This window comes from Ursus arctos, unplaced genomic scaffold (assembly GCF_023065955.2).
Source record: "Ursus arctos isolate Adak ecotype North America unplaced genomic scaffold, UrsArc2.0 scaffold_12, whole genome shotgun sequence".
NCBI lineage: Eukaryota > Metazoa > Chordata > Mammalia > Carnivora > Ursidae > Ursus > Ursus arctos.
This window is the reverse complement of record NW_026622786.1, coordinates 10,668,262-10,685,123: the sequence shown is the minus strand read 5'-3', so window position 1 is coordinate 10,685,123 and position 16,862 is coordinate 10,668,262. Positions and strand designations below refer to the sequence as shown.

Here is a 16,862-nt window from a genome sequence, read left to right as displayed (position 1 = left end):
TGGTTCAAGAAGTTTGCCCATGAAAGGTGGGAGAGAGTCATGTAGCAGCACCGGGGGCACGTTCTGAGGGCCTCGTGACCACTCCCTGGGCCTTGGGACAGCAGATGCAGACCATCAGGGGCCCCGTGTTTGCCCCTCCAAGTGCAGTCCCTTCGTGGCACTCCTCAACTCCGGGGACAGACTGAAGAAAAGCTACATTAGTACCACGTCTCGTGGCAGAGGGAAGGTGGGGAAGGCATGGAGCAGTTCTGCTAAAGGAAACTGAGTGTTGGGGGGGGCGGTACCCTCTGCAGGGTCAAGAATCTGCACAAAATCGAGGACTGAGGAGCCTGGAAAAAAAATGTCACAGATCTTTGCTCCAAGTGAATGTCCCTCGGGCCGGTCATTAAAAATACCCTGGCTGCAATCCTGCTCTTTCCATGTAAGCCAAGAAGTGCACTGTTTTCACCCACTGTCCCTGATACCATCTGGCGACATGTCAAGCAATTCAACAACTGCGTGTCCTCCCTTGAAACTGGAGAGCTGACGTTTATCCCCGGTAATCTCCTGTCACTTTCTGCCACCCTCAGATGAGGCCCGGGCTATGTTTAGCTGGGCATTGGCACGTGACGGCTCCATGCAGGAGGCAGGCGAGGGAGTGGAACAGCTATTTTATGAGATGGAAGTAAATACTGGGGCTTCTTGAGGCTGGAATGGTTGGCCTCTGCGAGAGCTTTGGGGAAGAGGGAGGCTATTGATTGTTTCTACCGGTGCTCTTAGGCTCTGTCTTTGGTCAATGCCAAGGAAGAGACCCAAGGACCAAAGCTCTGTGTTCTTGCCACCATGCTGAGAAGAGTATAACAATAATAAAAAATAGCACCCATTGGGTGTTTACTATATGCTAGATACCGCTCCAGTGCCTTACATGGATTATCTTATTGGATCTTCCCAAAACCCACAGAAAGCAGACATTTGTAGATGAGGAAATGGAGGCATAGAGAGGTCAACCAACTTGCCTAAGGCCACACAGCACTTAAGTAGCATAGCTGGGTTCCAACCTGACACTGAGGCTCCAGAGCCCAGGCTCTCATCCATTACAGTCCACTCTACACCTGGGCCTCAGAGAGACCCAGGCCCAAATCCTGGCTCTGCTATTGTGAGACTCCGAGCAGGTCCCAACTTCTCTGATCTCAATTTTCGAACCTAAAAATGAGATCTAGGGCACCTGGGTGGCTCAGCCAGTTAAGCATCTGCCTCCTGCTCAGGTGATGATCCCAGAGTCCTGGGATCGAGCCCCACATGGGGCTCCCTGCTCAGCGGGGAGTCTGCTTCTACCTCTCCCTCTGCTTGTGCTGTCTCTCTCTGTCAGATAGCTAGCTAGCTAGCTAGCTAGCTAGCTAGATACATAATCTTTAAAAGTGAGATCTAATTCTTATAGAAGTAGCATGGAAGCAAGTGCTTAGGGAATGTTTATTCCCTCTCAATTTAGATAGATAGATAGATAGATAGATACATAATCTTTAAAAGTGAGATCTAATTCTTATAGAAGTAGCATGGAAGCAAGTGCTTAGGGAACTTTTGTTCCCTCTCAATTCACTTGGGGCAGCCCTGTGACACTAAGCTGGCAGTTTCAGCATTGTCTGGAGGGAAGCCTCTGTATAAACACAGATTCCTGGGCCCAGCTCAGAGTTTTTGATTCAGCAGGTCTGGGATGGGACCCAAGCCCCATCTCTATGACAAGAAGTACATCCCTGGTGATGCTGCTGCTGACCCAGGCCCACACACTGAGAACTGCTGCTTTACAACCGTCTCCAATCACAGTCTTTTATCATGTATCTGATGATGTCCAAACCCGCTGAATGAGAGAGGCCAGGTTTTTTCCTTCTCATATTAAAAGCATTATTGCAATGGAATTTTTTTTTAAATGGTTTTGGCTGACACAGGACCAGGCCGTGCCCTTTACCATTTTTCTCAGCAGAATTCTGTGCCCCAGAGGCGGTGACAATGTCATCTGGCAGCCCCAAACCTGACCTCTTCTGGCAGCTCCCTCTTCAGCCCGTCTCAAGAGCCCCACAAAGTAGTCACCACACTCCTGGAGCCAGGGAGAGATCAGCCCTTTTCTAACTAAACCTTCTATAGTTTGGTGCATCTCATCGGAAAAAAAAAAAAAAAAAAAAAGAAAGGAAAGGAAAGGAAAGGAAAAAGAGAAGAAGGGGCACCTGGGTGGCTCAGTTGGTTGTGTTTGCCTGCAGCTCAGGTCATGATCCCAGGGTCCTGGGATCAAACACCACGTCGTGCTCCCTGATTGGTGGGAAACCTTCTTTTTCCTCTCCTTCTGCCCCTCACCCTCTCCCCCTCCCCCGCCCTGCTCATGCTCTCTTTCTCTCTCTCTCTGTCAAATAAATAAATAAAATCTTTAAAAAAAAGAAAAGAAAAAAGGCAGAGGGGAGCTTCAGCTGATGGAGAGGCTGTAAAACAATGACGAGACCAGGAGCTCTTTGACTTGTCGCTCCACGGTGTGCTGTGAAAAGCGGAGGAGAAGCCTGTCACTGCTTGGCTGAACTTTATGAAATGTGTGACCTGTACTTACTTTGGTAGCATCCGCTAATGACAACGAACCACGGATAGCCAGTGCGTGGGGCAAGCTGGGGCTCGAGACATGCTTTCACACACACAGGGATCTCAACAACAGCCCTTTGCCACACACGACACATGGGCCACTCACTTTACACATCACCTCTTTTCTCTTCGTAAGACTCTGTGCTGAAGGTACTGTGTTACAAAGGAAGCCCGGAGGAGCCGAGTGACCCGCCTGTGGTCACACGCTACCGCAAGGACCCCAACCAGGTGGGTCTAACTCCAAAGCCTGTGCTTCTTTGCCAGGCGGTATTGAGGGCTGCGTTCATGCATTGCGTTCGCTTTTTCTTTTGAGTCTGGGGGACGCTCTTGTTTCCTTCATAAACAAATTGGGGGTGTGCAGTCAGATTCGTTTGGTGTCCTGTGCCAAGTTGGCCGTGTGTGTTGGTGTGAAGTAGAGGCAGGTGAGCGTGTGAGGGAGTACCTGTTGGCTTGCCTGGTCTGCCTCCCTGCCCAGCACACAGCAGATGGCGAGGAGAGGCCTGCCTGGCGCCGGCGGCAGGCAGCAGGCGGGCACTCCTGGAACAGGCTCTGCGGGCACTCAGAAGCAGCTTTGGCCTGCCCGGCCCAGCACACTGCAAGATGGCGCGCTGGCCACCTTCCTGCATGGCTGTCCAAACAGAAACAGCTTATCTGGATCGAATCACATCCAGTTGCTAGAAGAGGGAGCCTCCCAGGCTCTGTGGCACAGACTCAGTACTTTGGAGGGCTGGCTTTCTTGCTGGAAGAAGTCATTTTAGATGCTAACGCTGAGCTGTTAATGAGATGAAAATCCTCCAGACCAACCTGGGAAGCTCAAACTACAAGAGACTGGGGTTGCTGTTTTTAAAGAAAAACCATGTGATTCCGAAACATTTTATTTCTGACTTTTTACCTTATAATAGTTTTATAGTGGTGACTTTCATGGTATCTCAGGTCTTCGCTTAAAAATGTATAACATTGGGAGAAGGTCTACCTAAGGGATATAATGGCCAGACACTTTATCTGGAATTGAATACTAGAGTGAGAGAAGAAAGTTCCAATGGCCTACAAACTTCTGAATCAACAGTGTGTTTGCCATCTTGTAAAATCTCTATTAATTTTCTAGGTGGAAGGAGAATTAATCTCCTTCCATCAACTCAAGCCATAATCTCCTAATAGCACTTCTGTCTTTCCACCATCTGCCCCTGGGAAATGCACAGTAAACTCTCATCAAATATTTGGGCGGCACTGGGGCTCTAAGGAGATCTGCAATTTCAGAGTGGGCATGGGTATACATCGTCTGAGAGAGGACTGGCTCTAGGGGAGCATTTGTTCCCAATGCCAAACCAGAATAAGCCTGACCTCATCAGATTTTACAGAGGGCAGCAGGTGCAAGCTTGGAGGATGCCATTTTTGGGCAGTGAACAGTTGGAAGAAATACCTGAATCCTGTGTGTGTTGCTATTCTCTGCCCACGGTTCCCACATCATCCCATCTGCAGATTCACTTGACTCCAGCAACTTCATTTTGCCTTCCTCTCTTGGGGTTTAGAAATGCAATCGTGGGGACATTTGCCAGTGCTAAATAGGTCTGAAGGCAGGGTCAGCCTTACAGAGCCCAGAGGTTTCTGCCCATGCTGGATATATACTTGGGACTGAGTGTCCTGTGATTTAAAAAAACACATCAGTTTTACCCATTTTTCAGTGGGATTAAGCAAGGATAACAAAAACGTCCCTGAATCTGACAGAGTCAACCTAATTTTATACTTTTCCACTCAATGCTTTTATTGAATTAATTTAACTTGAAAAAGAGATCAATGAGAAATATATTTTTAATATAGGTAATAGATTTATAATTACTTGCCTTTCCTTCTCTCTCTTTTCATCCATCCATCCATCCATCCATCCATCCATCCATCCATCCAGTGTTTGCTGGATTTTTATTAAGTCCCAAGTAGGTGTGAAGCATTAGCCCATTTGCTCACACTGGTCATCTCAGTTCAACATAGTCCAACTGTACAATTAAATGTTGCTCAAGTGTGGGTGAAAATCCAGAACACAAACTAAAGACGCTTGTCCCTTTGTAATTTAGCACTGCTTACAAACACGAAGCAATCACTTTCAGCTGTTCCTTGGTGTCATGGAAGGAACATGTCACTTGGAACCAAATAGATATGAGTTCAAATCCTGATTCCTGCTCTGCCGTTTTATAGGTTTGTGACTTTGGGCAATTTCTACTGAACTTTTGGGATCATTTCTTTGCACGCATTGTGAAAAAAATGCTGTAAGAATTAAGTAAAATAACATATATAAAGCACCCATATTGGGTATGGTTTATGGTAAATTGATAATAAGTGCTATCTCCCTTCTCCTCCTTCTCTTCTGTTCGTTTAATATTCACTCAACAAACACCGCTGAGTGCCCAACATAAGTCAGACACTGATGTAGGTGCTGGCATACAGCAATGAAGAGAACATTTTGCCTTTGCCTTTGTGGATTTTACATTCTGTAAGGGTGTCAGGCAACAGGCAACACGTCAGCTGAGTGCTATGGAGAAAGACTGAGTAGGGAAGAGAGGTTAAAAGGAGTGCTTGGACAGAGAAAGACAATTATCATATTGTTTCTCTCATTTATGGAACATAAGAACTAGGAAGATCGGTAGGAGAAGAAAGGGATAAAGAAAGGGGGGTAATCAGAAGGGGGAATGAAGCATGAGAGACTATGGACTCTGAAAAACAAACTGAGGGCTTCGGAGGGGAGGGGGGTGGGGGAATGGGATAGGCTGGTGATGGGCAGTAAGGAGGGCACGTATTGCATGGTGCACTGGGTGTTTATACACAACTAATGAATCATCAAACTTTACATCAAAAACCAGGGATGTACTGTATGGTGACTAACATAATATAATAAAAATATTATTATGAAAAAAAAGGAGTGCTTGGAGAGTGAGCTATGTAGGTGGTCAGGGGAATAATTTCTTTCATAAGGTGCCATTTAAGCAAAGAACTGAAGGAAGTGAGTTCTTAGCATTAATAAAAGAACATCTCTTTAGCTATAGGGAGCCATGTCATCTGCATTTTGGGTTTTTTTAAGGATTTTTTAAAAGATTTATTTATTTATTTGAGAGAGAGAGAGAGAGCACATGAGCTGGGGGGAGGGGCAGAGGGAGCTGGAGGAGAGGAAGAGAGAGAATCTTCAAGCAGACTCCCCACTGAGCTCGGAGCCTGACCCAGGGCTTGATCCCAGAACCCTGAGATCATGACCTGAGCCGAAATCAAGAATCAGCTGCTAAACTGACTGAGCCACCCAGGCGCTGCTCATCTGCATCTTGTAAGGAAGCAGGTGTGAATGTGTGATGGATAAATAAAGAAGGAATAGTTCTCTTTGGGTGGTCACAGGGCTGTTTCACATTGTAGAATACTCCCTAGTTTTCTCTAAGCTGCTCCCCCATAGTTTCCTTTCAAACACGTTAACACCTTAGTATCCCATATGCTCCAGGGTTCTCAGATTTGTCATTTCTTTGTGGAAAAGGGCAATGTGACACAGCAACCAGATAAATGTTTTTTTTTTTTCCTTTCTGAAGGTAAATCCTGTATCCTGACCAAAGATTACCCTCTGATTTGGCCTTAGAAAACCCCATAATTCAACTGGAAACTTCTCAAGCAGGGTAAGGCTTCCCATGGGCCCAAGCATGCCCTTTTAAGGAGGTCCAAAATGTTAGTCACTGACTGTGAGAGGGGACAGTGGGAGAATACTGAGAGGCTTGTTTGAGTCCTAGAGCAGACCTGAACCCCGACAGCCCCAGAACCAATTCATGCCAGCGGTTCAAATCAAAGGTACGCTACAGATCCAACACCATTTGAGAGAGTCAACAGACCAAAGATCAAGTAGTTACAACACGATTCTGGTCGTCTGGAAAATTTTTCTAGCCCAAGAGACCACTTCTGTGCTTTGCAGCCTATGATTCACTTGGAGAATCCCATTTAAATGCAACAAGCCCCCAGGTGACACCTTTGCCGCTGTCCTGGGGTCTGCATTTTGGGCATCAAGTCTCAAGTGTCTACAAGCTTGACTGCCCATGAGACTCACCCACGGAGCTTTTAAAAACTGTAGCACCTGGATTCATCCCTTACCCCATCACCAATTAAATCAGTAACTGGGGGGAGGAGACCTAGGCATCAGTATTGTTTTTTTAAAGATTTATTTGAGAGAAAGAGAGAGAGAGAGAGGAAGAGCGCACATGCGAGTGGCAGGGGGTAGGGGAGCAGAGGAAGTGGGAGAAAGAGAATCTCAAGCAGACCCCCCCACTGAGCACAGAGTCTGATGCAGAGCTCTATCTCATGACCCTGAGAGCGTGACCCTGAGAGCGTGACCCTGAGATCATGACCTGAGCGGAAACCAAGAACTGGACGCTCAACCAACGGAGCCACATAGGCGCCCCCCGGTGCCAGTATTTTTAAAACACTCTTCGGTAATTCCAGTATGCAGACAAGGTTGAGCACTAATGCAAGGGGCCAAGAACATGGGCTGGATTTCAAGCAACAGGTGAAGAGAATTAGCATTTGATAACACTGGGTATACTTCAGGCACTCATTTAGGCATTCTACATAGATTAATCTCCTAAATAGCAATCGCATAACAAAATAACATCTGATTCTTGTACAGCTTCTTATAATTTTATCAGAAATTTTTATTCATCTGCTTTCATTTAAGTCTTTTAACTCACCGAGAGAAAGTACACAATTAGTATTTAATACCTGAGCGAAATGAGGTCCCGATTTGTGACTTGCTCTGGATCAAAAAGCAAGTGTAAGAGAATTTCGGGCACTCCGAGCTCCCATTGTCTGCTTTTCCTGAGCATGGCTCCCTCCTCTGAAGTTGGATACGAGGGCTCTGAAGTTCCATACTCAGAAAGTGCACATGAGTCATGTCAGTGACACTGGGCATACTGTAGGGTCTGAAGAGGTTGTGTCACTCACTCCCAGCCAAAGAGATTTCACTGATATGCAAATTGATTAGGAGACTCAGTTCTGAATAGAGAAGGGAGCTCAGTCTGTTAGGGAGCTTGGTAGACTGGGAGCAGCAGTATCAAGAGACTTCCTTAAATAGCAACAGAACCCGGAGCCCTACATTGACTAGGATTTTAATTCTTGATTCTGCCAAACATGGTGGAACCAGCCTCCCCCACCCCCCACAGGGCCTAATGAGTAGTCTGTGCCAGAATCACCATCAAAAAGTACTGGAAAATAATCTGCTTACCAGCATTGGAAAACTGGTCATAACAACAAGCTGTCTCCCTCTTGGTAGACGGGCCATTTCCAATCATTTTATGTGATGATGCTGCATTCAGCAACTAAGAGGGCCTAGGAGAAAGCCGCCAGGCAGGTTGTATGTGGATGGCAGCAGCTTGTATGTGGTGAGTGGAAGTGGGATCTCCTTCAGCAGGAAGGGGGACGCTGAGGAGCAGCCTCGGACCTCACACCCTAGTTGAGGTCTGTTGAAAAATACCAGGAACACCGGGTTAACCTGGCATGCCACTCCCCGGGTGGCGTGGCTATTCCTGCAAGACCCCAGGCTGCCTGCCCGTGTAAGCGACCTAGCTTACCCTAAACAACCGACGCGGTTGTCACCATGCACGATGAAGAAAGCACGGCATGTTCATCATCTGTCCTTGGACTCGGTCATTCATGCATTCATGCTAACGTGACTCAGAGTCTGCTAAGAGCAATGCATATTTGATGAACTGATCTTTCTGTTCAGGGATTCACATTACTTATCTTCATGTTCTAAACCATTCCGTAACTTGCCTGAGAAGATCCCCCGTGGTTTCTCCTAATCCAATACAATGTGTATTGGTTACAGGTTGGTCTATTTAGTCACTCCCACAAAACACATGTACACAGTTAATAGTATCAACTTTGAACATGAGATGTGATATAGAATGCCCAGAGATCCTAACACTGAGGTGCATGCATGTTTCCTTTCTCCTTTCCTTCTAGAGATGTTGAGGTAGCCATGACATTGTTTCTATATGAGCATGAAGCTCCCTAGGAAAAAGTTTTGGTCCTTTTCCTTTCTTCTTGTTCAGGCTGGAATGCTGTTTTCCTGGAAGTGGAGTGGTGTAGAGGAAAGGAAGTGGGCCTTGGACTTGGGGATAATATCCGTGTGAAGGCAGGTGGGGACAGGAAGAAGTAAACAGTTACCACACCTGGCTTGGATGTTTAGAATGCCATTTCCAGGGAGCTTAGGAACTCCTAATATGGATGCCATATTGCTTATACACAGACCACTCAGACTCCTTCTGCCATCCAGGTACCCTTCCGCCACATTGTCACACCCTTAGATCATTCATCCAGTTGTGTTTTTGACTCACAAGCAGATTTTGGTCCTTGTCCTTATGAATTTGATTCCAATTGCTTTTTCTACCTCCTCTATTCCCAAGTTTGCTTTGAATCAGGTTGCCCTCAGGAGGCTTCCAATCCAGAGGGAGAACTTCAACATATGTCTCCGTGGAGAAAAAAGTTTAGGAGCTAAAAGGAAACCAGAAGCACCCCTCAAAGACAGACTTCACCGTGACTGAGAATGTGGAAGGGGCCTAGTTCATAAATGGCATGGGCGGAGTGGCTGAGTGTATCAGGGACAGACCTGGCAAAGCCTTGGTGATCAGAGGGAGAGCTGTACATGGGGGGCGGGCATCAAGAATCTGTGAGCACGGGCAAGTGCCTTCTGCTCTCTGGGGCTCAGCTGGCTGTGAATAAGCAACACGGCACTGTGTTACCAGTCCTGAGCTCTCTGAGAGTGGCCTGGTGTCCTCAGTCTGTAAAGTGACGGGGTTAGGCTGGGTGGTGTCTAAAATCATGACTGGAAAGGGGGGCATGGGCTGCAAGTTGTCAATATTTGTCGAGTACTTTCCGTGTGCCTGAAGCCACGCTCTTGCCATGCTAACTCATCGTCACACCACCACTGTCTCCACTTTACCAACAAGGAGCCTGAACGAACACAGACAGACTTCTTGGGAACTGGACCCAAGTCTGTTTGATTCGGAAGCCCATGTTTTAGAGCACACCACCTCTCAAACATTCCAACCCAAGAGAGATTGGTGACATTGGAGGACTTTCTCTGGCAACGTTTGTGGGGTACATGATAGCAGCAGTGGCTTGCATTGCAGTTTCAAGGGGGAAGTAGAAGCAAGAAACAAAAGAGCAAGAAGAAATTGAAATCATTGGGCAGATCCTCCTCGTGGGTCTCAGTTCTGTGATGCTAATAGAATTTGGCCACTGTGGTGTAACTCCGCATACTGTCTTGGCTGAGGCTGAAGGAAACAGCATATAAAATTGCAACTCCCTTTGTAATGGCATTGACACCTCAATAGAAAACTGGGGGAAAGGCACAGAAAAATAATTCATGGGAGGAAAAAATGTAAATGGCAGATAATTTTATGGAAAAATTCCATCTAGCTAGAAAAAAAAATCAAAGAATTTCTGTTAAAACTAGACAATGAAAATCTAAACAGACAAAGATTTCTAAAACTCTGAAAATTGTGTCAACATCCTAAAATAGACCAATTATCTTAAAAATATGCTTGGTCGTACAATGGAATATTAGGCCAGCATTAACATTATGTTTGCCAAGAATATAAAACTCTGTAATGACACAAGAATACTCACAATACACTGAAATGAAAAAAGCAGGAAACAAAACTATATATATGGTACAAACCCTTTGAAAAAATGTAATGTTTATATACAGACAGAAAATATGGGAGAGAAATCTCTCAGAACGTGAACTGAACTGTGTTTCTTTCTGGGTGGTTATTTCTATTGCCTTCCTTTTTCTTTTCCATGTATTCTGACATTTGTAAGTGAGTATGTGCTATTTTGTGGATGAAATGGCCAACTGGGTATCGGGATTACCAGCTGTATGAGTCCCATCACTAGAAAGTCACAGCTCTGAAGTAAAGTGTTCAGAACATTCTAGATGGTTCTCAAAGACAACATTTCATCTGACATGTCATTCATTCAGCAAGCCTCTACACAACACCTCTAATGAACTACGTACCCCGCACCACCCCTGGTGCCTTCCAGAGCTAGACTCAGCCAAACTGGACAGCAGTTTGAGCTTGGTGCCTCCTGGTATCATTTTATTTGCCCTTTTTCTGCCTAAGCTTTTCGTGACCTTACATTCTTTCCCTACTCCCCTTCCCCTTATCAAACCTTGTTCTCACTCAGAACTCAAACTTGGTCAGATGCAGGTATAAGTGATTGGTAACATTTTAAAGGACTTGCCCAGAGGGCCTTAACCAAGTATGGAAAAAAAATCCTACCCTAAAGGAATGAGGCCCTCAGGCCAAATTTTAGGAGAAGTTGGTGGGGAAATACTTGAGTGCTGTCAAAATTCTTGCTCTTGCAGTTCCTTCCCCAGCTCTTGCTTATTGCCTGGTAAATTCTACTCACTGTCACGAACCAGTTCTTCCTTGATGCCTTCCACATCTCTCCTGGAGAACGGGGCTCTTGCACCTTGTGCTCTCAGAGAACCTTATAAGTTGCTCTACTATTCCAATGACACCCTCGCACTGTGGCTTTTTGTATGGTCTTCTTCCATAATGGGCCATAAGCCACCCGAGTGTCTCATTTCCCTGTATCCACAGCATCTACCCCAAGACCTAACCTGCAAGTGACAGATGTAAGTGTGACTGATCAGCATTTCAAGACCCCGAGTCGGGGAGTGAGCTCCTCACCCTGCAGACAGGGCTGTTGCTGAGTCTTTTCATGGTCATCCCGAGAGTGGCAGGCAAAATCCCTTAGAGTGGCAGGAGCTATGGTCAGCTCTTCTGGGTTTTTAACAGAATGGGGTGGCCCTTACATGACAAGATATGAGCTCCTAATCCTTAAAAATCTCTCAGGTGTTTCAACTGGGGGGTGACAGCTCATCGTTGTAGAATGAAATCAGTTTAATGGGCGGGAATCAATATTTTTTTAAGTGAAGAAGAACAAAACAGAAGACAAAAAAATTTGTTAAAAATCCAAGTATTCCCCCAACAATAAGAAGTGTCCCGTGAAATCTGTGTTTCCTCTGTGTGGGTATGTATGTGTGTGTGCACTAGGGCACAGTGAGTTACGATTAAGATGTCGGAAGCCACCTTCCGGAACTAGCTGGAGGAAAGAAGCCGACGGTGCCTGCGCTGCCCGCCCATGCCTGAGACCTCACTTCTGGTACACATTCACTAGGAGTTGCCTCTTCTCTTAGCCCCCAACAGCCACAGCCCTGGAACTGGCAGAGTACTTCCCCTAACGCAGGTTTGGGGACCAAGGAATTAAGAGGACAAAATAATTGTTTTGATGAGGAAAGAAAGGCTTATATCCTTTTCTTTCTACCCATGGGATTCCTGGAACCATTTCTGTCCTAGACTGAGAAAGAGCTTGCCCCTGACAGGTACCCCAACAAGCCCTCCCTCCCCTCCCCTGTCCTCACTAAGGAAGCCCAGGCTCCTCCCTGGTGGGATATCTACGTGACTAGTGTCCTGGTTTGGGCAGCAACGCACCCTGTTGCTGATATAGCTGGCCTCCCCAGGCTCAGGCCCAGGGGCAAAGCCACTCTATTTAAGGCAGACTCGAAAGGATCTTGAACAGGGTATCTAGCCGCTAACTAAACATCATCTCTCTTGGTTACAGCAGTAGTGCGATGCCAGGGCTAAGGCTGCCTTCACCTGCACTAGTTGAGTGACCCAGGGCCGCTTACCCTTTCTGTGCCTCAGTGTCCCCCTCTGTAAAATGGGGATAGGAACTGCGCCGATGCCATAGAAATACTGCAAGGATTCAACAAGCTAACACATTCAAAACGCTTAGAACAGTCTCCGTACACAGTAAGCATCCAATAAATAGTATTGTTGTTTATTTCTTACATGTGTATGATGATTGTTTTTTCCGTATTTATACATAAGAAAAGGAGATTCAGAGAAGTTAAGTAACCGGCACTATATCACTTGCCCAGGAAAGGCAAAGCCAGAATATAAATCTAGATCTCCTGACTCCACGTTTTATGTCCTTCTCCCCCTAATGAGGCCCACCTCAGCTTTAGCAGCCTGTGGGACATCACTAATGTCCCAATGGTCTCTGCTGGGAACTCTTAGATCAAAGGTGTCTGAGGGATGGTGAGCCCAGGGGAAAGTCCCAGGTCTACTTGGCCCTAGGTCTTTGGGAGAGACACGTTTTTGGGGAAGTATGTATGTATGCATGTGCAAGTGTGTGTGTGTGTGTGTGTGTGTGTGTGTGTGTGTGTGTGCACGCACATGTATTTTAATATGCTGGGGAATCAACACTGAGAGGTCATTACTTGTATTGGCATTCTCTTCGAGTTCTAGGCTACTGGACAGTGATGAGGATATAGGGTAGAATCCTTATGCCTTCAATGAACTTTTTCAGAAAAATGTCTCGCAATACCTGAGTCGGGCAGATTGAAACAGAGTTGATGATGTGAGTGAGGATTTCAGGGGCTAAGCAGCAGCTATGTTATATGTCCTGATTTTTTCCAGCCTCTGATGTTGCCATATATAGTACAAAGATCTAAAAACTGTCTCTGCCTTCTCTTTGCTTGCAACCCACAGAGGGAACTAAATTTCCACTTTCAGTCCCCAGGATAAGCCTGAGGAAAAACATGATGGTAGTGGTGATATTTTTTAAATGCTTAGGTTTTTGTCAACCCAATCTCTCTGTAATAACCACGCCACCATACATAAGAGCTCTGAAAATAGGTGTTTGTATAATGATCAGGAGACTTAAGAATCTGAAGCACTTTTTTAATTATCGAAGATATTTTACTGTATCTGAGATGGTTTTCATGGAATTTATTAGACTCTATTTTGGGGGGATTCAAATCTACATGTGTTTGATACATGGTAACTCTGTTAAAGTATTTGATTACGCTGAGCTTTCTGGCGTGCTAGTTAATAGGCTGCTGTAATTCTCAAATAGCCCTGTCCCCAGTTTTGTGCCTGGGCTGCGCATGGGGCTGAGAAGGGATCTTGGTGACTACCAGAATGCCTGGCATTCACAGGTGCTCCTAAAGTGTAAGCAACCTTACACTGTCCAGGAGGCGCTGCAGGAATTGGCCCTGGGGCACTCACCAAGGATTAGAGAATGGGGCCCCTGTGCCAGGCTTACAAACAGGATAAAATAAGAACTGACTTCAGCATCTGCCCTGAACACACACCAAGAACTTTCTGGGGGAAAAAAATTCCCGTTAATGAATGTGCAGCTGCACATCTTCATACATGTACACCGTGCAACGTTGACTGAACCCAGATCACGAGAGGCAAAGATCACTTTGTGATATTCCTCATTGACCCATGGAGAGAAGCAAGGTCAAATGCCTCCTGTCTCTCCAGGATTGTGGGGAAACTTCAGGGAGCAGAGAGGGGGGAGTTTGTACACCGGATGAAACCCACAAATAATCTCTGAATTGCATTTCAGCCAGGCTTTTCAATGATAGCTTTAACATTATCTCAGAAAAATAGTTGCTTGGGACTATTGCCCTTGAAAAGTCAAGAGGACCATCATGTGACAGAGTTTAAATCAGAACTATGCATTGTGCAACATGTCTAATGGTCCCCATTTTAGGAGCCGGGACCCACCCTTTGCTATTCCCACACCCCAGCTTTGCAACAAGAATATCTTCAGATTCAAACCAGACTAAAATGCAGCCGGACGTCAGGACAGAGTCCTGAACGCACCCGTGTTCCCACATCCCCGCCGCTGGCCAGCCGGTGCTCACTGGGACAATGTGGTCAGCAGGCCCCCCTGCTTACCTCGAGCACAATTTCTTTCAGCTGGAACTGTTTCTGCGCGACTTTGTCTGAAGACACGGACTCGTGGTAGTAGAGGCAGAGCACGTTGTATTTCTTCAACACCTGCTTGAAGTTCTTCTCCGTGAGACTGACCACGCGGTCCTTGCCGTCATAGGTGGGGAAGTTGAGCCCCTCTTCTGCCCAGCAGGAGGACAGCAGGTAGACCCCCACGATGAACAGGTGCGTTCTCTTCATCTGGGAAAAGTTTCGTTTTACTTTCCCAGAAAGACTGAGTGCGGGAAAGCGGCCGGAAGACTCTCAGAGGACTGGTTGAGAGAAGTGGGGAGCAGAGAGGCGGATTTGGTCCCTCCCCTCTGTCCCTCCTGGGCCCGAGGACCGACTCCCCACTGCCTGGGCTCCACCTAGCAATACTCGTGGGCTCAGGACATACGCGTGCAGAGACTGAGGGCCAGGCTGGGCGGCCAAGCCCCAGATACCTCGCATAGCTCGGCCCAGCCTCTGTCTCATCAGGAACTCCATTTTTAGGATGCAGTTGTTTCAGGCTAAAAATAAATCATGCAATGAATAAAAAAGTTAGATATGACTCTGTTGAGGGATTCGCTGATACAGTCTGTCAGAGTGGTGGAAAGGGAGGAGGCAGGAGGAGAAGAGGAGAACGAGTGCACAAGAAATAAGGAGGCCAGCAAGGTCAAGGAAGAGAAAGAAACTCAAAAAGGAGGGAGAGAAGATGAGACGGGAAAGAGATGGGACAGTAGTGGGACAAGCCAAAGAAGATGTTTGCACACACACAGGGCCACCCAGACCTCAGATTCATTCAAGTACTACAGGGAGAGAATTCAACCTGTCCCCTCCTGGCAAGCTGCTTGTCCCCTACCTATTCACTGCTCACACAGAAGCCAAGTGCAGCCCCAAGGTGAGCTTCACGTTCTGCACCTGCCTTTCCCTACCTCCCATCTTCTCTTCTTGGGAACTGGGCCCTGGCTGGCCGCCGTGTCATGAATGCTCACATGGCTCTGCCAGGCACTAGGCGAGGGATATAGGGGCACCCTTCCTGCCAGCCCACCCAGGGCCACAGTTCCTCTTGATTTTGGCTTAGGTTGTGATCTCGGGGGTCGTGGGATTGAGCCCCACGTCCTCCATGCTCAGTGGTGAATCTGCTTGAGATTCTCTCTCTCTCTCCCTCTGCCCCTCCCCTTGCTCATGCACTCTGTCTAAAATAAATAAATACAATCTTAAAATAAATTTTAAAATATTTTAAATAAAAGTTCAACAGTCTTCCTCAGAAACCCTCTTAGATTTTTTGCTACCACCTCTGTCATATTTTTTTTTTTACCTTAACCCCGAATATATCATTTTTGCCCCTTTCCTCTTCATCAAATACAGACTGGTACACAGAACTAGAATTTGGACAGAGAGTTCCAGTCCCCATCTGCCTTTTAATGGCTGAATGCACTTTGGAGGGGGTCACTCACTCTCTCTGGTTTTCAGTTCTCCCCTTGTCAAACGGGAGAAATTATGACTATATTGTAAGGTTTGGGACATAGAGATGGAAAAGCATTATAGGAAGCAGGTGCCCAAACATGGTAGTTATCGTACTTCCTTCATTCTTGCTGGAGATGGTGGAATATGGGTTATTATAATACTTGTCAATTTCTGATAATACGGTTTGTGAATCCTTTCTTGTCCATTTTCTCCTTGAATCCAGCAGGCAATTGGGGAAGAAGTGATTAGTGCTTATTTCACAGGTGAGCTAACTGAGATTCAGAGAGATCAGCAACTTATCTGAGATTGCCTTCCTAACTGCCAACATGAGGATTCAGGAGTCTGGTGCTCCTGGGTGCTTTAACTCTGACTCAGGGCTATTCTCTGCAAATACCCCTTTTCTTAAGTGGTTCCTCAACCATCTCTTGTGGTCAAACAACAGTTCAGTCATGTCTTTTCACTCTGTAGAGTGGTTTATGGCTCTTATAATTTGGACCAAATTTTGTCTTCCTTTGGTTGGAAATCAGCTTTGGAAAGAGCGAGGACTTCTTCGTGCATGACATTTATAGAGGACTGAAGGAAAAGAGAAGTTTGTCATCCTACTCGAGGGATGCATCCAGAGGGCCTTATGCTGAGAGGCAGGGTGACAAGGAGCTGTCTGTTAGGACACTTTCATGTCCAGAAAGCCAGGACCTTGGAGAACCCATTACTGAAACCGTGAAAGCCTTTAGCTCTTTCTAATGGTGAATTCCGTATGCTTTTAAAGATAGAGCCAAAAATAGCCATTCTAAGGCGTGGTTAACTTTCTAGGTTATTGGCAAGCATGAGAGATCTCTGCTTTCTTTAGAAAATTTAAGGGGAACAAGATTTCTGAGTGAAACAATATATGTGTTGTCTTTTCGAGGTCAGTTTCCCAAAACTGTTCCCATTGTCTCAATCTCATGGGGTTACCTTTATTTAGAATGTGCCCCACTTTTCTTAATATGTTTTTTAAAATTTTAC

General features: G+C 46.2%; 1 protein-coding gene across 1 annotated transcript in view; it reads right to left on the bottom strand.

Annotated features, from left to right (window-relative positions):
* CASQ2 (calsequestrin 2) overlaps positions 1-14,908 on the bottom strand; it is a 61,456-nt gene extending 46,548 nt beyond the window's left edge. The window contains exon 1 of the mRNA XM_026483673.4: positions 14,379-14,908. Coding sequence (XP_026339458.1) covers positions 14,379-14,612 — 234 coding nt within the window. The 5' untranslated portion in view covers positions 14,613-14,908. The remainder of the gene's footprint in view (positions 1-14,378) is intronic.
* Between the last annotated feature and the right edge of the window lie 1,954 nt (positions 14,909-16,862).